Raw genomic sequence first — 20,211 nt, 5'->3', positions numbered from 1 at the left:
TCCCCTACGGACCCTCATGAAATATCGATCTTCAGGAATCCATCAATCTGTTCATGTAACATCATTTGCTCTTCTTTCTTCTTCCGGGATCTTGAATGAAAACTTGAACGTGGAATACACGATGTGGCACACAGGCCGCAAATCGCTGGTCCACATTGTAGACATAGGCAGCAACTGAATACTATGAGAAGGCCAATACCTAGGAAGGATAGGACTTTCCATCCCCAGGCTGACAACACGCTCCAGAACCAACCGGACCATGTCCAAGTGCCTGCATTCTGATGTATCTGGTTTGCAATCTTGTGAAGACGAGTTATAGCTTTATATACGGATGGCGCGTTTTCTGGAATGAAAACACAGCAACTTGATCCGATGACCCTACAAGCTCCGCCCCTATCTGCTAGGATGACGTCAAGGACAAGACGATTTTGGAGAACAACAATCCGCATCGCAGACTGCTCCTCTGTTAAGTTGCCTAGGGCAGAGGTAGTTTCATTCACTACTGCTTCAAGGGTTCTGGTTAATCTACGTATCAGTTTACTGTTTGAGACAACACCTATGTAAGGAAAGAGACCTTTATTGAAGTCTGTATATTGTTCCCATGCTGTTTCGGTGTAGTCAACAATCGGGATATCTCTCTGGGGTCTATGGTGTACTAGATTGGTATTTCTATGATAATCAGGAGGGGCTAGGAAAACAGGTGGTAGAAGAAATGCAATGTAACAGGTGCCATCCCAGTCTAAAGGTAGGCGTATATATGCGGTGTGACCACAGATGAAGTAGGAGTGACGGGAAGCTCTAAATGTAGACTTGCCTTTATCACTGAATTCGATCACAGTAGTACATTTACTATGACCCAGGTGTACTGAACCATTCTTTCTTACACATAATTCACCTTTGACTGGTAATACGGACATAGCAGGCAAGACCAGTGTAGCTCCAGATTCAATATTTAGAATCATGAGGTTAAGTGTAAAATTACCTAATCCATATACTTCATTTTCTAGGTCAGTTCCTGTTCTTTTGGGAAGTCCCTCCTTGTTAGGATAACAGGCTTTAAGCAAAACTAAGTTCAGGTTTCCCCATACCCAGTTGCTTTGGTAAACTACAGTGTTTGAATCTAAAGAGTTAATCAAACTAAACCATGCTCCACAGGAACCATTGTGTGTAAACGGGTACGGAAAGAGAGGCAGAACTCCTTTGTATTTCTGATAGGGAGGGAGTCGGCCACATATCCAACAATTTGTAGCATTGCTGGTCTGATGGGAATGATGTAACATACTAATGAATGTGTTGTTGCGCAGCGCAAATCTATAGGACAACTCATGTGGAGGTAGTTCACTAAAAGAATGTTCGGCTGTAACATTGTAAGCACGCTTGAAAATAGGATAGTACATGTGTAACAGTATACTTGCAGCAATAATAAAAAGACTTAGAAAAAACATAATCAACAATGTCACTATACAGTGACTATGAAGTGATTTACAGTATGCATGTTTCTTGAGCTGTTTCTGTCTATTTCTCTCTCTCATTCGGTCTAGAGGATACATGTCAAAGACTTAATTCAACCGATTCACCTTGGAGAGGACTTAAACAATCGAATTGTCTGACTTGCTAGACCTTAGTTTCAGTTTATAGTTTTGAGATTCGGTCTGTTCAACCAGGGGGAGTTTTGAATCAGTCTCTGGAAGGGGGCAGGGCTGAGAATTCAGATCGGATGGTAGTCCATGAAATTTCTTGATATGACTCGAGTGTAACCAACCCTTGCGACCCTCGACCTTCACTGCTGTCCTCGTCGTTAGAAGAACCAGTTTTGGTTGTTGCCAGCGAGGCTCCAACGGGCTCCTCCTGTCGAAGTTTCTGACGAAAACTAGATCTCCAGGAACCACTTCATGGGGCTTTACCTCGGTGTTGTCGGGAAAGGCTGCAGCTACCTGTGAACGGCAAGATTGTAGTGCAGACATCAAGGAAGCAAGGTAATCTGTCAGCATATTACAATCAACATCAGTTATTTTACGAGGTATAGGCGTCCCCCACATATTTGGTGGCCTACCGAAGACCACCTCGTACGGGGATAGCCCTGTGCGAGAATGTGCTACCATTCTCATGTAAAATAGTGCAACCGGTAATGCTACTATCCAGTCGACACCTTTCTCTCTACAGATTTTAGAAAGTCGTATTTTCAGTGTCTGATTATGACGTTCCACGAGACCTGCTGCCTCGGGATGTCGGACACAGTGGAATTTCCATTGATAGCCTAACAAGAGTGAAATGTGTTTCATTAGCTCGGATGAGAACGGCTGGCCATTATCTGAGTACACGATACGGGGCAAACCATACCGTGGGAAGAATTCACGAACTAATTGTTTGGCAGTAGTCGGGGCAGTGTAATCTGAGACGGGATACGCCTCTGTCCAACGGGAAAGAGCGCATACAACTACGAGGACATATTTGAATCCTCGACAACGTTCCATCTGGATATAATCCATCTGGAGGACTTCAAAAGGGTGATCGGGAGGTTGAAATCCACCCTGCTCTACAGGTACGCCTTTACCTGGATTGAACTGACAACAAATCATACAAGTTCGGACTTTCTGTTTGGCTGCAGCTCGTAAGTGTTTGTTGAACCAAATGTGTTGAATACTGTCTAACATGGCTTTTTCTCCTAGATGTGCTGGACTATGTATTGTGTTAATGATAACTTGAACCATTGAGTCGGGGAGAAACCATATAGATTTTCCCTTCGTCATCCATCCCTGATCTGTTTGGATCCCTCCTAATTCAGTCCATTTCTTTATTTCCTCTGGTGTAGCATGTGTCTGTATGTCAATTACATCAAGGGCGGGATCCTTAACTGTCATGCAGTGTGTCGGCGTCGGAACTATTGTCTTTGTCAAGTCAGTTGCATGGGTCTGATTCTGTGCTGTTTGCTTAGCTGTTCGGTCTGCTAGGTCGTTACCCTGGGAAATAATATCGGTGACTTTTGTATGAGCTTTACACTTCATGATAGATATTGAAGTAGGTAGATGTATTGCATCTAATAAAGCTTGAATGAGGGGACCGTGTTGAATGTTGGCACCGTGAGAAGTCAAATAACCTCTCTCTCGCCAAAGGACTCCGAAGTCGTGTACAACTCCGAAAGCATAACGTGAATCTGTGTATATGTTAACTTTTCTATTCTTGGCTTGAATACAGGCTTGTGTCAGAGCAATAAGCTATGCTGCTTGAGCTGATAATGTGTCGATACAATTTGTTTCAATGACTTCGGCGTCTGTCGTGACTGCATAAGCGGCCACTAACTTTCCTGTACTTGTTCTCATACATGAACCATCTACATAAAGTGTCAGGTCTGGGTCTGGTAATGGGACATCTGTCAAGTCTTGTCTGGGTTTCGTCGTAATAGTAATGACTTCAATACAATCATGTGCCAGTGGGTCTGTTCCACTTAATGGCAAAAGTGTGGCAGGATTCAATGTACTACAACGTCTGATTTCTATGTGTGGCTGAAACAATGTGAGTTCGTAACCGGTCAGTCGTGCTATAGTCAAGTGTTGTGTCTGTGTCCGGTTCAAGAGAACTTCTACTGCGTGTGGTACCTGTACTGTCAATTGATGTCCTAATACTATGGAATCACTTTGTCTGATCGCTAGAGCTGTTGCTGCAACTGATTTCAGACACGCAGGAAGAGCTTGAGCTACGGGATCTAACGTGCTAGAAAAGTAAGCACATGGCTTGTGTGATCCTGCTTGTTCCTGCGTGAGTACTGACAATGCAGTACCTTCACGTTCTGTAACAAAGAGTGTAAAAGGCTTACTGTAACATGGTGTCGCTAAAACAGGTGCTTGGCATAAAGCTTTCTTTAAGTCTTCAAAAGCTTGTGTATGTTCTGGAGTCCAAAGGAGGACAGTCGATGTCGCTGCCTCCTGGGTTGTCAACTGAATGAGAGGTTTTGCTAAAAATGCATATTGGGGAATCCACTGCCTGCAGTACGAAGTGAGGCCTATAAAGGCCCGTACCTCCTTTTGTATCTTGGGTGGTGGCATGTTTACAATTAACTGGATGCGATCAGGTGTGAGCTGTCTCCCCCATTTGGACAGCAAGTGCCCTAGGTACACAACTTGCTGGGCACAGAATTGCAGCTTTGAAGGGGACACCTTGTGCCCCTTGTCGGCCAGAAAATGTAAAACCGTCAGTGATGCTTTTTCACATTCGGGTTCGCTTCGGGCGGTGATCAGCAGATCATCGACATACTGAAGCAGTGCAGTGTTAACGGGCATGTGGATACTGTCAAGTTGTCTTTTCAGTGCTTGGCTGTAGATGCTAGGACTTTCTGTAAATCCTTGAGGTGCGCGTGCGAATTTAAAACTTCGTCCATTTAAACTGAATCCGAACAAATATTGGCTTTCCGGATCGATTGGGACGCTAAAGAAGGCGTTCTTGAGGTCAATTACAGTAAAGAACGTTGCCTCTGAATCAATAGCTGTCAGTAATGAAGAGATATCTGGGACCACGGGATATTGTGGTACAATGCATTTATTCAATTCGCGCAGATCAATAACTAATCGATATACTGGGGGTGCTTTCGGATCAGTTCGTTTAAGAATTGGAATAATCGGGGAATTACATACATTGGAGTCCGTTTCTACAACCACTCCTTGTGCAATGAGCTCGTCAATGATTTGCAGTAAAGCCACTACAGCATCTGGCGGTAACTTGTATTGTCGCATTCGTGGTAGTACCACTCCTGTTTTGAGTGTAACTCGATATGGTGTAATGTGCATACAACCTACATCAGTGGGGCCCTGTGCCCATAAATGTGCAGGTAGATTCTGTAACCGGTGATCCATGTCTCTAGACACGTAGTGACCTTTAAAGTCACGCAAAAATTGTCGTACTCCGTCCGGAGAACAACATATTATAGCTCCTAGAGCTTTCAATGTTTTTATACCTAACAAGTTTTCTGGACATGATTTCGTAAGCAATAGATCTGTAGTCCGTGTCAATGGACCGACTGTAAATGCAAGTGGTTGTGATACTTCGTTAATAGTGGGCTTTCCTGAAAAACCAAGGGAAATATTTTGTGAGCCTGAGAGGGGTGCCCCTGGGACTTCATCGTGACTTATAGTTGTTCTGCTTGCCCCTGTATCAAGTAGAAACTTTCTGTTTTTCCCTAATACTTGACTCTGCACATAGGGACCCTCTTGATCTACAGGAACCTCAATAAGGGGTAAGCCAACTTCCCTCTCTAGGCTGTTTCATGTGTAGCGCTGATACTCTGGATAGTCATTTTGTGCATACTGGTACATCTGTTGTGTCGTGTTTTGTGTTGCAGCAATAGGCTGTGGCTGTTGTTGTGGAACCACTACGGTCTGTTGTGGAACCGGCATAGGCTGTGCATGTTGAGGTGCTTGTTGTTGGATCTGATCCTGTCTAGGCGGACGTGGTCTCTCCTTCGTTTTACCCGTGGAGATATTATGTTTCAGAACTGCACAATCGTTTATATAATGACCTGGCTGTTTACAATAGTTGCATGTCCCTTTAACGGGAACCGCTGAGTTACTGGACTGTGTCGCACCCTTTTTATGACCGTCAGCTGGAATTGACTGAGCGACAAGCATTTTCATTTTCGTGTCTTTCATACGTCTTTGTTCGTGTTCTTGTTCTTCTCTAATTCTATTCTGGTGATACTGTAACATTTGTAACATTTGTGAAGGAGTGTTAGCTTGCCAAGTGCTCTCAACTTTCAATACTCTGTTTTTAACCTGTGGCAGGGAATTCTCGACTAGTTTTGTTACAAAAAGATGTGGATATGATTCGCTATTTGCTTTCAGGCCGCTATTGATACCAAAACATTTTTCAAATCGGGAATAAAAATCACTAGTGTCTTCATCAGGTTTCTGTTTACAAGCTGAGATTGCTCCCCAATCTTCCTTTTTCGTAGTTAATAAACGTGGCAATACTTGCACTAATAATCCTGGCAATGCTTTTGTTTTGTCCCCAAGCCCTACGCCTGCAGTTCTGTTATTTTCTTCAGTTTCTAATGCGGTCCAATCAATCTTTTGGTCTCCCACCTCCCATTCTTTTTCTTTGAGTTTCTCATAAATACCGGCAGGCAATAATACTTTCAATATTTTCATAATGTCAGGATAGGTATAATCACCCATGAGTAACATGTCCTTTAGTTCACGGTGAAAACCTGCTGGATCTTTGTCATGGCTGGGCACTAATTTTTTCATTTCCAATAGTTCTATTTTAGTTATGGGCGTGTACACAAACACGCGTCTAAATGTATTGTCATCATTTATGACTGGGTGTACTTCGCGTAAGGGATTCTGTCTGTCTATGTAATACGTTTTTCTCTCCATGGAAGGAGCTGGATCATGTTCTGGACACAAAAAGGCACTATATCTATGTCTGTATTCTAGAATTACTTTAATTAGATCGGTACCTAAACCTCTCCATTTATTCATGAGTAGTTCTATCAATATATCAGGTAGGGGACCAGGATCGGAGTGTTGGCCTTTATATAATATAAGGAGATGTTGTATCATGTATATACTAGCTAAACGCTGTTCGTCTGGGGCGAGATTCAGAAACGTGTGTGCTAGCGCATCATCACTGTATTTTTCAGGGCTGTCAGCCCATTGTACTGCGGACCTAGCTAATTCTTGTTCATCCATAGAATCGAGCACATGGTACCCCCTTCGTTCTCGAAGTAATTTATCAGTAGCCTGGAATAAGTGTTCAGGGGTCCTTGGATTTGTAATAACTGTTTGAAAAATTCTGTTACATTCTGGACGTATCGGACGTATTGTTTTATTAAAAGATCTTCCTTTTCCTACATAAGCTATCATTTGTTTAGCTGGTAATTCAAATTGTCCTGTGTTCATTTCTGACTGTTCCTCCTCCTCTTCCTCTGATTCAGTTTTATCTGCTTCTACTCTGCTTTCATGTATTCGTTCTACTTCTTTTCTGATCCTTCGGCACATGGCTTCTATACACTTCTGTTTATCATGTCTCCCGTCTGTTATATTCTGACCCCATTTGGTAAGTACTTGCATTTCCTCCGAATCTACCTCAGGCCTATCTCTGTTTCTGATCAAGCAGTTTATGAAAAAGCGTAACAATAATTTTTGCATGTCTACTTTCTGGTATTCCATGGCTTCGGCAATACTTTCAGGACCTTGCCCTGTTTGGATAAAGCGATATATTTTGTCTAGATGTTCAATCATTCCTGGTAACGTCATTAAATAGTTTGCAGCTCGTCGTAAACGTACTGAAGATAGCAACATTCTGTCGAGTTTTCCTGGCACTGGATCATATCTACAATCTGAAAGAGGCTCATTTAATATATTGTCTGATATTCTTTGGGGTGTACGTTGGTATGCTAAATCCCTATAAGTCAATCTAGTTGTTGGCGGTGGCGTGGAAAAACCTCCTGTCGCACCTCCTGAGGTGCCAAGTCCAAAAGGATTTGTTGGATGTAGGGTAGAGAGTGTGGGTGCAGGAAGGACTGTAGAAACAGATGGAATGGTTAGAACTTGAGTAGGAGTTTGTTGCTGCGGAGGTGGGTGCAGCTGATTTTGGGGTTGAGCGTCGTTAACGGGTGGTGTGCGTGGCTGCACATCATTAGCATATTCGGGGGCTGCATCGTCTAAATAGGAAGAAAGGAAAATGTCTTTTGCGGTCTTGGGATGTACTTTAATCGGGAGTAACGGAGGTGGCAGATCTTTTGGTACCTCCAAGGTGGCCTTAGGCAAACCCTCGGCCAGAAGAGGATACATACCATTCATAAGAGTGTTTCGTTGCCTATCTACTTGTTCTGTTTTTACCCCGGTACCTTCGTCAATTAAAATGTTTTCTCGGGCCTTTTCTGAATCTTCCCTACTCTTCTCTTCCTTTCTGAGCGCTTTCTCTGTGCGTCTATGCGATTCTTTACGCCATAGTTCAATGGCATCTTTCTGTGACTGTCTGGCTTTCTTTTTCCATAACGCTTCTTCTATTCTCATGATGCAATCTGCATCCCATGTTCCAGCAGAGGGCCATCTCTGACTCTCTGCTAAATCCTTGGTGTAGTCCACCCATAGATCAAGATATAATACGGCATCTAGGCCATGTTTATGGTACATAAAGTACCCTGGAGTGTCCCTAGGTGGGATGGGAACAGCTTCCTCGAGTATCCCTTTTCTAGTTTTTATCTGTCTTAATTTTGAAAATAACGGCATCTTGAACCTTGTTACTTAATTCTTACTCGGTTTTTGAACACAATAATTACAATAAACACAATAATGAAGATCGAACAATCACTCATACCACGACATTTAAAACATATCAAACATTTTAGAACGAACAATAATAATTAGAATAAAACTAGTTAACTGCATAATACTAAATATACTGTATGTACTGCTAAACAGCACAGATACACTGCTAACACAGTGCAGACCAGGTCTGTGTACCCAGACCCGTCTTGGCCGGCACAAACTAATGTGCACGTCTAGATGCGTCCCCAGCAACGGTACTCACCGGGAAGCACGGAACGGAAGGCCTCGGAAGTCTGGACTGGACTAGACCAAACTGGACTGGACTCGACTCGTGACTTAGATACTTCGGAACTTCGGAATCTGGTGGGCCTTAGTATACCTCGGATCTTGCTCTCTCAGCTAGGCTCTGGTCGGGATTCTCCGCACTCCTCACCGCCTCGTCTGGGTGTTGATCGCAGCCTCAGTCGCCCCCGTTGGCCTGAGGGAGATACAGGAAATCCTGCGGGTACGCGTAATTGTCCGTCCGGCTGTGGCAGGAGACCGGGTCTGCAACGCACCTCCGGCGCGTGGGGTGTGAGAGGGGTCCCTATTCGGGCGCCAATTATGTGGTAAATTTAAATTACCTAGACTTAATTTATGCGGTAAAATACAATACGAATAACTCAGTAAAAATAAGAGGCAGAATCCGTGGTATTCGAGGGTATAATAGGGAATTTATTCCTTACAAAGGAATGATGGTTCGAACCAGGCAATCGAGTTCCGTCACCACGAAGGTTCAGGAAGGGATCAGCAATACATTATTGACAGGTTATAGCATATATAGTAATGCATTACAGTAAAGACAGATGCAGGAGGCGTAACAGCTGATAAGAATACACATACGTAATAGAAAAGGCGTTACAATAGGCGTGCATAGAGGCGTATACTAAAAACGTCATTATGATGATGACACAAGTGGGTGGATCCATAAGGGAATCCTGCAAAGTCAGCAAAAATACATGGCAGAGATGCGCGCGCAGCCGCATGACGTGTGATTGACGTGTAACTAGAGGGTGAAGGGAACTTGACATTTAGCCCTACATGAGGAGACAGAAGTCTGGGGTGTCAGGACAACCTAATCCTAAATCATATCTAATATCTTGTGTTTAAGGAACTATATTATCTGGAAGGAAAGGTCTTCTCGGACAGATCCTATTCTATACTGACTGCTAGTGCGTGTACAAGCGTCTAAGTGTCTACATGAGATGCGAGGGGGCATGGGCCTACCATGGTAACGAAAGTCATGAATTACTTGCACGGAGGCAGTAAGGCCGGGCCCTTTGCTCTGCAGCTGGAGGGATGTTTACCTAAGCTACTAGACAGGAATGCATTTCTTGAGGAGCGGAACAGATAACTTGAAGGCTGAATACAGTTTTGGCAGGCAACAGGCCGGGCTAGGCACCGTTAGCCGCGCAGGAAGTGTGACAAAGTTCATGGATACAGATGCAGGTCCAGGCTGGAGCATTCAGAGGCAGAAGCAGGAAAAAGCTCGATGGCAGAATTCAGGGCCTACCTTGCCAGAGCTGGAAAACGTGAAAAGTATACCATATAAAGACGGTGGCAAGGCATACATAGGAACGGAATATCTGGCCCATTCATGGCAGATATGAAAGAGTACATATTAACGTTGGACACAATTGTATTTGCGTCTTCATAGCTTGAAGTGGAGGGAACATACATGTACTTGTAGCATGTACATGGAGTCGTTGGGGTCTAGATAGGGGACACAATTGACCATAAAAATTCATATTTCCTCAAAATGATGACATTGAGGTGGCAGGAACTGGTAAATTTCTTATTCCAACAAATAATTTACAATGGCAAAAGCAAACCATAGCATTTTAAGAACACGCGCACATAGCAAAGGGCCTAAGAAACAAACCCTGATGTATCACAAAGCCTTTTCAAAGGGTCAGTGTGCAGTAACGTAATCCTCGCGTGCCTCTCCTATGGGCATGCAGTGTTTTGCTGGTCTGCTCACAAAACTTTGGCCAGATTCTCAGAAGCGGTTGTATGGCAATACAACGCATTGCATACCTTTACTGCGCATCATTTACCATGCAATTTTTTAACACTCATTGCCTTTACCATGAATGCCTTTACCACGTAAGGTAAGTTTATTAAAGATAGGTTAAATCCATATGTATGTATATATTTTTACATTATTAAAATGTTTCCTTTTTATTTTTATTTGGAGGAGACCCCTATACTTTCCTTTTAAAGATTATTTTAATTGTCTTTTTTTTCAAATTGGAGGAAACTGCTAACAACCCCCTGTTTTTAACCTTACCACCCTATGCCCCTACCTGCCCCATAACCCTAAAACACCCTTACCACCCTATACCCCTACCCACCCCTAAAACACCCATACCCCGCTATACCTTTATCCAACCTATATCCTATAACACATTTACCACCATATATCTCTACCCACTCCTAAACACTAAACTGCCCTTACTACCCTATACCCCCACCCACCCCTAAACCCTAAAACACCCATACCATCCTATAGCCCTACCCACTTATAAACCCTAAAACAGCCATACCACCGTATACCCATACCCACCCCTAAACTCTAAAATATCCTTACCAATTTATACCCCTACCCACCCCTAAACCCTATTGATATATGTATGTATATACATACAAACACACATACCTTACATATACTTACCTTTAATGGTAAAGGCATGCGTGGTAAAGGCATATACCTTACATTACCTTACTTTAAATATACTTACCATGCATGTTAAAGGCATGCATGGCAAGGTCCTGATATTGTGTTGTGTCGTCCCTTATTTGGGTGCTGCCCTTTCCAGTATTTTTCATGACTATGATAATATTGAATTTATCTGTCTGTGCTCTCTGAACAAGTGTAAAGTGCTCTGATACCCAAAAGGGTCATGTTCACGCTATATAAAACTTTCACAATAAAAATAAATAAAAATATGTGTGGCATTGCATGGTAAAGGCATTGTGTGGTAAAGGATGCTTGGTAAAGGCATGCAGGGTATTGCTTGGATTGTAAAGGCTGTTTCCAGTCAGTGGCCCTCTCTCCAATCCCTGTAGAATCCACTCCAGTTATGCATAAGGGGTGGGGTATGGTGGAGTGTTCCACTGCCTCTTTCTCCCTTGTTCCCACCATTCTGCCATCGCTCACACAGAATCTACCTCAGACTTCCCATGGGGCAAAGAAGGATGTGCACTCCCTCCACTCCCAACGGTCCCACCTAAAGAATGAGAGCAGTGGCCCCTGTGTCACTACTTCAATAGTGATGGTGACATCAAGCATGGCTGCTCTTGGATGCCCACTCTGCTGATTGCTTTCATAGGAGATGGAGGACCTCTCTAAGCTGACAACTGCCCTGGTGTGGCTGGCTACAGTACTCCATCCTCACCCCTCAGGAAAAGGGGTGGAAAACATCCATTCAACCTATCCCTTGAATAAACATGGGGATGAGTTATATGTTGGCGTACATGGGTGTGTAGCTCATAAAGCCCTATGGCCCCTGGGAAGCATGCAATTCAGTGTAAACTTTTTTCTTTTTAAATCCTTCTTAGTTTTTGGGAACAATGGGAGATATTAAAAATGGAAACACTTTTGAAAGTGCTGAACTACATCAATTTTGTAACTGTAGATTGAGAACAATTATTGAAGTTCTTTAAATGTCATACGTTGTCACTTTTAAGAGTGTTCGATTTTACTAATCTCACAGAGTGATCGCAAACACTGAGCAAACTCATTATTAATTTTTAGAGGTATAATGCTGGAACCATTGATGCTTTATTGCAGCTATTGAAGATGCATACTTTCTGGGACTTCCCGGCACCAGTATTGATGCCCAATACTGCCTGAGACCATCGGTACTCATCAATAGGTGGGCAATTCAGCCTCAGTGCCTGGGGCTAGTAATCTTTATTGCTTCCAAGGGGCCACCAAGCCACCTTATTGTCTTGACTAAAGCTACCATAAAAGGATACAATCAATAATACAAGCAGCTGAGTAAAACACACATGTGATTCAGATAAAAATCCAATGAACAATGAATCATTTTAAGAACATCATATACAGTAAATCGGTATTCAGTCAGGTCTCGACTGCCTTGACATCCAGGCAGCCTGTAAAAAAATGATCACTGCAAATAAAACGTGAACGTTAGGCAGCATCTGCAAATAAACGAGACACACCTGGGTAAATTTTGAATTTTTAGCAGAGGGCCTTAAAACTGCTTCCTGGGCCTGCTAAAATAATCCCAAAACATTACAAAATGTAGGGTGTCCTGGGGAGACCGGTTGTCGCAGCCGCAGGGCAACCTACATCCTGAATGAACCCAACCACAAGGTGAGACCAAGAGGTGTGACAATTGACCAAATCAAAATCTTGCCAATAATAATCTGTCTTGCCTGTTGGAGACCAGTACTAAATAGTGCTCCATGCCATGAACTGTTTTAAGGAGCAAATGGTGTCTCACCAAGGCCCGCTCAAGAAACAACCCTTTTACAACCTTTAAATCTTGGGATGTCAATGAATGGGGACTCATAAATATGTCCTCTCTTCCTAAGGAGGCAAAAGCTCCCTTCACATAGGTTAACCAAGGGATTCTGTGGGCAGCATTGAAGGACAAGCAATCCGATAAAATCAGCCTATTAAGCTGTAGATCCTCCTTAGTCCAGATTGTTATCCAGCAATGTAAGGGACTAAGAGCGACTAGTTCTGCTATGCAAAGGCAACCCAGCTATAGATGGACTGAAAAAGCCGGTGTGGATTGTGGAACTTGGACAAGTCCTGGCTCTTTGACTGAACTGGAGGAGACCCAACCTACCCCACTCCCCCCCAAGCGATTGATTAATTGGAACCTGGACCAGTCACCTTAAAATTTCTATTACCCCGATTGTGTCCGTTTTTGCGTACCCCCAGATCTCGCTACCATACTGAGTGTGAGACAAGCATTTCGTTTGGTAGATCTGAAGTGAGACCTGGGGTCACCATGAGCCCATCCTGCTTGCAAAACTGGCCACACCCCGATGGTTTTGGCAAGATCAGCACACTTTCCCTCCAAAATGGGTTTCCAGTACTCTTTTAGTTTAAAAGATCTCCAGATAGGGGAATGGCAAAAGTTTTCCTAGAGTGTGTGGGCCCACTTTAATGGACTTAGTGGATCATGGGCCAAATGTCATGACATAGGATGTGGAGAGGTTCACCGTCAGGTGTAAACTGCCCATATAGGCCACAAATTGGTTCAGAAGGAGCTGCAGCCCCCGACTATACAGGCCAGGAGGACCACATAATCGGCATATAACAAAACCGGCAGTGACTTGGCACCTACCCTTGGGCAATCTGTCTTAACTAAAAGAAATGCAAAAACAACAATTGATGGACAGAATGCAGAACAATGTCATACATTCACCCCAGTACAGAGATCTGGGCCTAAATCCATCGTTTTTTTGTTCACCATGCCGTTCCAGTTTGAACGGTGATGGATCAAACCCGGATCTGTTGACTGGGTGTGAGTGTTTGATTGGTTCTGATGCTCCGTCCATCACCACCCCTTTTTGTACCGCTTTGTTCGCCATAAGTTGGCAGGGTATGCTCAGACGTGAGTCCCTTGCTCACTTTGCCACTGGATTCAAGCAAGCCTGGCTGAAGACGGCTGAAATTTCAGAAACCGGTCCTAGGAAGCTTGTTTCCGGTCCAGGGAAGGCATGGCTTGGCAGTTCGGGCTGGACTGTTCCCATGAGGCACAGGGTCAGACTGATTTGCATATGGCCATGTCTGAACTGGGGTGGCAGAGTGGGCTAAAGAACGGTGATGGATCAAACCCGGATCTGTTGACTGGGTGTGAGTGTTTGATTGGTTCTGATGCTCCGTCCATCACCACCCCTTTTTGTACCGCTTTGTTCGCCATAAGTTGGCAGGGTATGCTCAGACGTGAGTCCCTTGCTCACTTTGCCACTGGATTCAAGCAAGCCTGGCTGAAGACGGCTGAAATGTCAGAAACCGGTCCTAGGAAGCTTGTTTCCGGTCCAGGGAAGGCATGGCTTGGCAGTTCGGGCTGGACTGTTCCCATGAGGCACAGGGTCAGACTGATTTGCATATGGCCATGTCTGAACTGGGGTGGCAGAGTGGGCTAAAGAACGGTGATGGATCAAACCCGGATCTGTTGACTGGGTGTGAGTGTTTGATTGGTTCTGATGCTCCGTCCATCACCACCCCTTTTTGTACCGCTTTGTTCGCCATAAGTTGGCAGGGTATGCTCAGACGTGAGTCCCTTGCTCACTTTGCCACTTTTTGTACCGCTTAACTAAAAGAAAGGCATTCTCAAGCCCATTAGCATAGAGGTGAACAAGAACTGGGCAAGGATGCAGGCCTGCCTGACTGTCCTGCTGGTTGGGAAGGATCGGGTACAAGCAGCGACATTGGAAAAACATACTAAAGTGGAGGTGTCAGCGTAACGATTATCAAATAACAGCACTATGATCGGATCCACCCCTAGTTCAGGTAACAGGGACCATACTTTCCCACGATTCACCTGGTCGAATGTGGACATTAAGTCCATGAATGCCAGGTGGAAGGATTCTGACCGGACTACTGTATACTTCTTGATGGTCAGAGGTGGACCTACCTGTCCTAAAACCTTACTGAACATTTGACAATGGGCTGATGTTATCCTCCACCCATACCAATTGAGAATAAGCCTCCCAAGGACTGCATCAATCAGGAAGATGGGGCAGTAGCACTGGGGGTTATCCTTATCCCCCTTCTTTAACACAGGTACAATAACAGCTGTTGACCAGGAGGACAGGACCCCTCCTCTTACTGCTGCATTCAGAACCTGTGTCAGTAGGGGCCCCAGAGTTCAATGTCCTCCTGGAACAGGTCCGGGGGAATGACGTTGAGTCCAGCAGCCTTATTACGTGTAAGCGAGCTAATACCTGCCATTACTTCATCCAGGGTGAGGCCCATGGGGGTCCTTGCCAATGCGCCATCTACTGTGGCCTCTCTCACCGCTACCTCACCAAAATTATAGACCCCTGAAAAATGATCAATACTTTGGAGCTCAGAGATATGAGTGCATATTGCTGGATCCGTCGCTCCCCCAAAGCAAGGCCTATTAACAACTCTCCAAAAAGGAGAACTGTGTCCACTCTTGCTAGCCTGGGCAAGGTCTTTCCAGACTAGATCCTGCTAGGCGTGTTTACGCGTGCCTATCGCCTTCCAATATGTCTGCATAGCATGCTGATACAATGCTCCTATCTCTTGGGATCTGCCTCAGAGCTGCCTTCAGCTGCCGAAGACCCCTAAAGCAGTCTCTGGCAAACCACTTGGGGTCCCACCTACCCATATTGGTTTGGGGTACTGACAGTACAGCCAGAACTTTGCGGGCAATACCCTCAAATGCTGTCACGACAACCTTATCCAGGACATCTGCTTCCAAACAGGTGGCAACCTCCTGGGCACAACCTGAAACTAAAGACTCTTTAAAGAGTAACAGGTCCTCCTGGGACCACTTTAGTCTCCTTCCTTGATCGACAAAAGAAAGCCCACAGTGAACTACTGCCCTTGAATTAGTAGCAAACATAAAGCCAATGGATTATGATCACTGGATGTGGTGTGAATAATACTAAAATCAGAAATATACAAGAAAAGGGGAGCAGAAACAAAAATAAAATCAATAATCAAAGTACATCCCCTACCCTTAAAAGTTGGGACAAGGCAGGGATTTGGCAAGTTGAGCAATTTATCCAGTCCAAACACAAGGTTGGGTATTTCAGGAATCGCACCAAGCCAGCTTTAGAGTGAACCTTTGGATAGCATTCATTTAGATATAGGAGAGTCAGATGCTAAGGGGCTTTCACACGGATAGTCCCCGCTAGCATGATCAACTCACTCCCTCTGCCCTCCCCAATATCCATCCTGGATGTCAATTTCATATTAAAACCTTGGTGGCTGGAGGTCCCATCAATACCAACATTAGCATTGTAGAAAGTTTACGAGTAAAATATTAGCAAATCCTGGAAGTGAAATAATCATCAGGATCGAGAAACTTGGCAAATAACCAGCCAACATTTCATGACAATATACCTAAATGTGAATCAGTGAGGGGCACCACGCGGGGAAAGACAGGGGAGGTGGGGAGGTTGGAAGGGCATGGGGGCAGCTGCCAAAGAGTTGAGGGACAGAGACAAAGAGGGTGATAAATCTTTACCTCCCAGTCAGTCACACTGCTCCATATTGCCCAAAGTGGCAAATTGATTTGAAAGGTTCACAGGTAAAAGCTGCCCAGTTGTCATTCAAAACCTCCCCTGTTACCCTTGCCTCTGCCACCTCTGTGCCACAAAAGGATGACACACTGTTGTGTTCTGTGGTAGAGGTAGACACTGGTAGCCAAGTAGATTTAACATGTACCTTTAATCTGTAGTCGGTTCAAGTACATCCAGATGGTAGGTAAGTACATCAGACAGGTAGTCCAGGTAACAGGTGAAGTGTAAGTAGATTAGCCAGTAGTCAAGCCATTAGTTCCAGGTAGTAGGAAACCCCTTGTAGTAGCAAACCCCACCAGGAGCAGCCTGCCTACTGCTCAGCCCCTCTCTCTCTAACTGTCATTCCTCACTCACACAGACACCCAACATTCCATGCATCACTGCATTCCCAACATTCTACAGTAAACATGCACATTGGCTGAGCAGCAGGAAGAAAGGATGAAGTGTTGAAAATAGAATAACTATGCAGGGCATAACACACACCTTGTCAGGTTTATAAAAAAACAATGGGAGACCTACAATGCCAAGTGGATCAAGAGGCCTGTGTTAAGAAGAGGCATCCAAAATGTATGACTCAACCAAGGGATTATCAAAATTAACCACTACTCAGTCCCCCGCCCATTTCTTGCTGTCCTCGCCGACCCAGCTGGACTAGATATTCATTAGTACCTCAGCCCAGATTTGATATTTGTTACTGACTGGAACCAATGGTTGCCCTTACTCATTGTGGCCAGAGATTCCGACTACTGCCTGGGCCCAAAATTGAAACTCTCCACTGACTGGGGCTAATAAGTATCATCATTACTGTCTTTGGCTTTCCAGACTTATTAATGACAGAGAAATTAATGCTCATTAATTCCTGTAGCTATTGATACTAAACTGCTGCCTGGGGCCATTGATGCTTATTAATGTAATGTGCCATGGAAACTCTTTTTGTGGCTTAGGGTGCTGAATACTGGCCATGACCATTTATGTTCATTACACGATTGATGGTTTTCACTGTCTGTGGCCACTGGCAGCCATAATGATTTAAGCCACTGATACTCCTTATTGCCTTGGGCCATTGATGTTCATTACTGACAGCTCTTGAATTTTCATTTCTGGCTCGTGTAGTACTCTTGTTAATGCTTGTAGGAAGTAAAACTAATTTCTACCTGGTGACTTTGAGGTACATTCCTACACACTTTAATACCTAGGGCGGATAAAAAAACAAATTAAAAGTTTACTTTACTTTGTTTGGGACAATAATGGCAACAACACAAACCCTTACCAATAAAGGAAATTAACTGGGTAAGGGCAAGCTGACATACTCGATTTGTAATGTCACTTGCTGGATAGTCTCTCAATCCACCATTGATGTACTGTGCTCCATTGCATCCTACTTTCCTTTGCTTATCTCTATTTGAACATTTTCTGTAGCACTCCAGTCAGGTGTAATTTGGCATCATACACATAGAACAATAGATTACATGTAACAGCAGTAGTAATAATAACAACAATTCAACATGGGTATTAGAGAAGGGAAATCAATATACAAGACAAATGGCAGTCTTCATCTAAATATGCGAGGAAAGGGACAACAAGTGTATATCGGATGGAGTTAGCATTGAGGATCACTATGTTAGGAAGGTCTATTCTGAAAAGATGAGTTTTTAATTGTGTGCAGAATGACATAACGCTGAGGTTTTATCTTAATTTGCTGAGAAATTAATTCCAGAAGTTGGTAGCCACACCTTACAATGAATGATGTTGTGCATGTGATGGTCTGAAATTAGGGCAATCCGAGAGTAGTGTATTCTTACTGACCAGATCTCTTTTACTACCAAAGATTTTGAGCAAGTCAGTGAGGTAGGATGAAGTGTTGGGACCATTGCTTTGTACACGAGACAGCCCTGTTTGAACATACTTCTCTCCTTTTGGGAGCTAATTACAAGCAACAAATATGGAATGTGATGGAATGTGATCATACTTTCTTGAGGAAGGATGAAAAGAGTCTGGCTGCAAAATGGAATGTGGCTTTCAGGTGCTTAAAGGATTATCAGGGCAGACCTGCCAGGACTCCATTACAAAAGTTTAGTGATGATATAACTAAAGTGTATGCAATAATAGTAATAAAATATGGTAAAGGAGCATGACATCCGAGGGATTCATACCTGCTGACAATCTCCTCTCTCTCATTTATTCCCACAGAATTTATAGCGATCTCTCCGAATGTACTGAATATGCCGCCCTTCAACTGCACTGTTACTGGCCCAATCCTGAGATGGAGCGCTTCTTCCTTCAGATCCACATTGACTTCTTTTCATCCTGCCCTTCTCCAAGTGCTCCATTCAGTGATCCACCAATGGGCCACATCATAGCCATGACCCTTGTACCGACTTGTCTGATCGCCCCAGCCATTGCGCTTCTCACTTGGAAGAACAGCAGACCGCATGTAGTGAACATGGACCTCATGAAACGTTAGGTTACATCATTATGCCTGAGACTTTGTTATTGTGGTCTTACAGTGGGACAGAATAGAATATAACACGCCTCCTTTCTTACACAATAAATCACATAACAGAATACCTCTTAAAATAATAGCTCACGGTTCTTAAAGGAAATGCTGTCCAAGATCAAAGGTGTATGCATCAGGAATTCAAGGCCAGCACACTGATGTGCTCCAAGCCTGGAACTTCAAGTCAGTGAGAGACATAAGTCAAATGTCCAGAGTGCCTTAAATAAGGCATTTCCTATGTAGGCATGAAGCAGTCACCTGGTATATAGCAGACAGTCTCCCTTGGATGACCTCATGGGCTATGACTTCACCACGAAAAACGCGTGGGTATATCAGCATGTTAAAGAGAGAGAAAACTCCATTGTCCTACTTCCCATGTGAAGGATCAAGTGTATAAAACAAAGATATCCCTGTGAGTACTTTAAATGAAATGAAATGAAATGGTATTTGTATAGCGCATGGCTACCCAGAGGCATCCCAGCGCTCCGGGGTTGGCTAGAGAGCAGGTGGAATTACGGGAAAAGCCAGGTTTTCAGAAGTTTGCGGAATGTAAGGAGGTTGGTTTCCCTGCGGATGGTGAGAGGCAGGGTATTCCAAAGCCTGGAGGCGTTGTAGGAAAAGAGGCGGCCCCCTGTCCGAGTTTTCTTGATTCTTGGGGTGTCGGCCAGGTGAAGGTCATCGGAGCGTAGCTTTCTATTGGCTTTGTATGGTTTGATCAGGTTTCTTAGGATGGGGGGACCCTTGCCCTGGAAGATTTTATGCGTGATGCAGAGGGCTTTGAAGTTAACTCTCTCCTGAATCGGGAGCCAATGGAGTGATCTTAAGGCAGGCTTAGCCGAGCACCAATTTTTAGTGCCTGTGAGAAGTCTTGCTGCCAAATTCTGGACTACCTAAAGCTTAGAGATGACTGTTTTGGGGGCGCCCAGATAGAGGGCATTGCCGTAGTCCAGTCTGGAGAGGATAAGCCCCTGAATTAGGAGCTTTCTTGAGTGGCAAGGTTAGAGGGGGAGTATTTTTTGTGTAGTTCGAAGCAGACCGTAGCAGACACCAGCGGTTTTCCTTGCTTGGGTTTGGAAAGTGAGGTCCTGGTCGAGCCAGATGCCCAGGCTTTTTATCCCTTTTTTAGGGGGAGGCGCCGGTCCCATACAG

The 20,211-nt window shown here is 44.2% G+C and overlaps 1 protein-coding gene across 1 annotated transcript in view; it reads left to right on the top strand.

The window, feature by feature from the left end:
• The window catches only part of LOC146788894 (receptor activity-modifying protein 1-like), a 76,518-nt gene extending 57,388 nt beyond the window's left edge, over positions 1-19,130 (top strand). Inside the window, exon 3 of the mRNA XM_085629952.1 lies at positions 18,756-19,130. Coding sequence (XP_085486078.1) covers positions 18,756-19,029 — 274 coding nt within the window. The 3' untranslated portion in view covers positions 19,030-19,130. The remainder of the gene's footprint in view (positions 1-18,755) is intronic.
• The last annotated feature ends 1,081 nt before the right edge of the window (positions 19,131-20,211 follow it).

Source organism: Triturus cristatus, chromosome 10 (genome assembly GCF_964204655.1).
Source record: "Triturus cristatus chromosome 10, aTriCri1.1, whole genome shotgun sequence".
NCBI lineage: Eukaryota > Metazoa > Chordata > Amphibia > Caudata > Salamandridae > Triturus > Triturus cristatus.
Note: the sequence above shows the minus strand (reverse complement) of the source record. Positions and strands in the feature narration are given on the sequence as shown.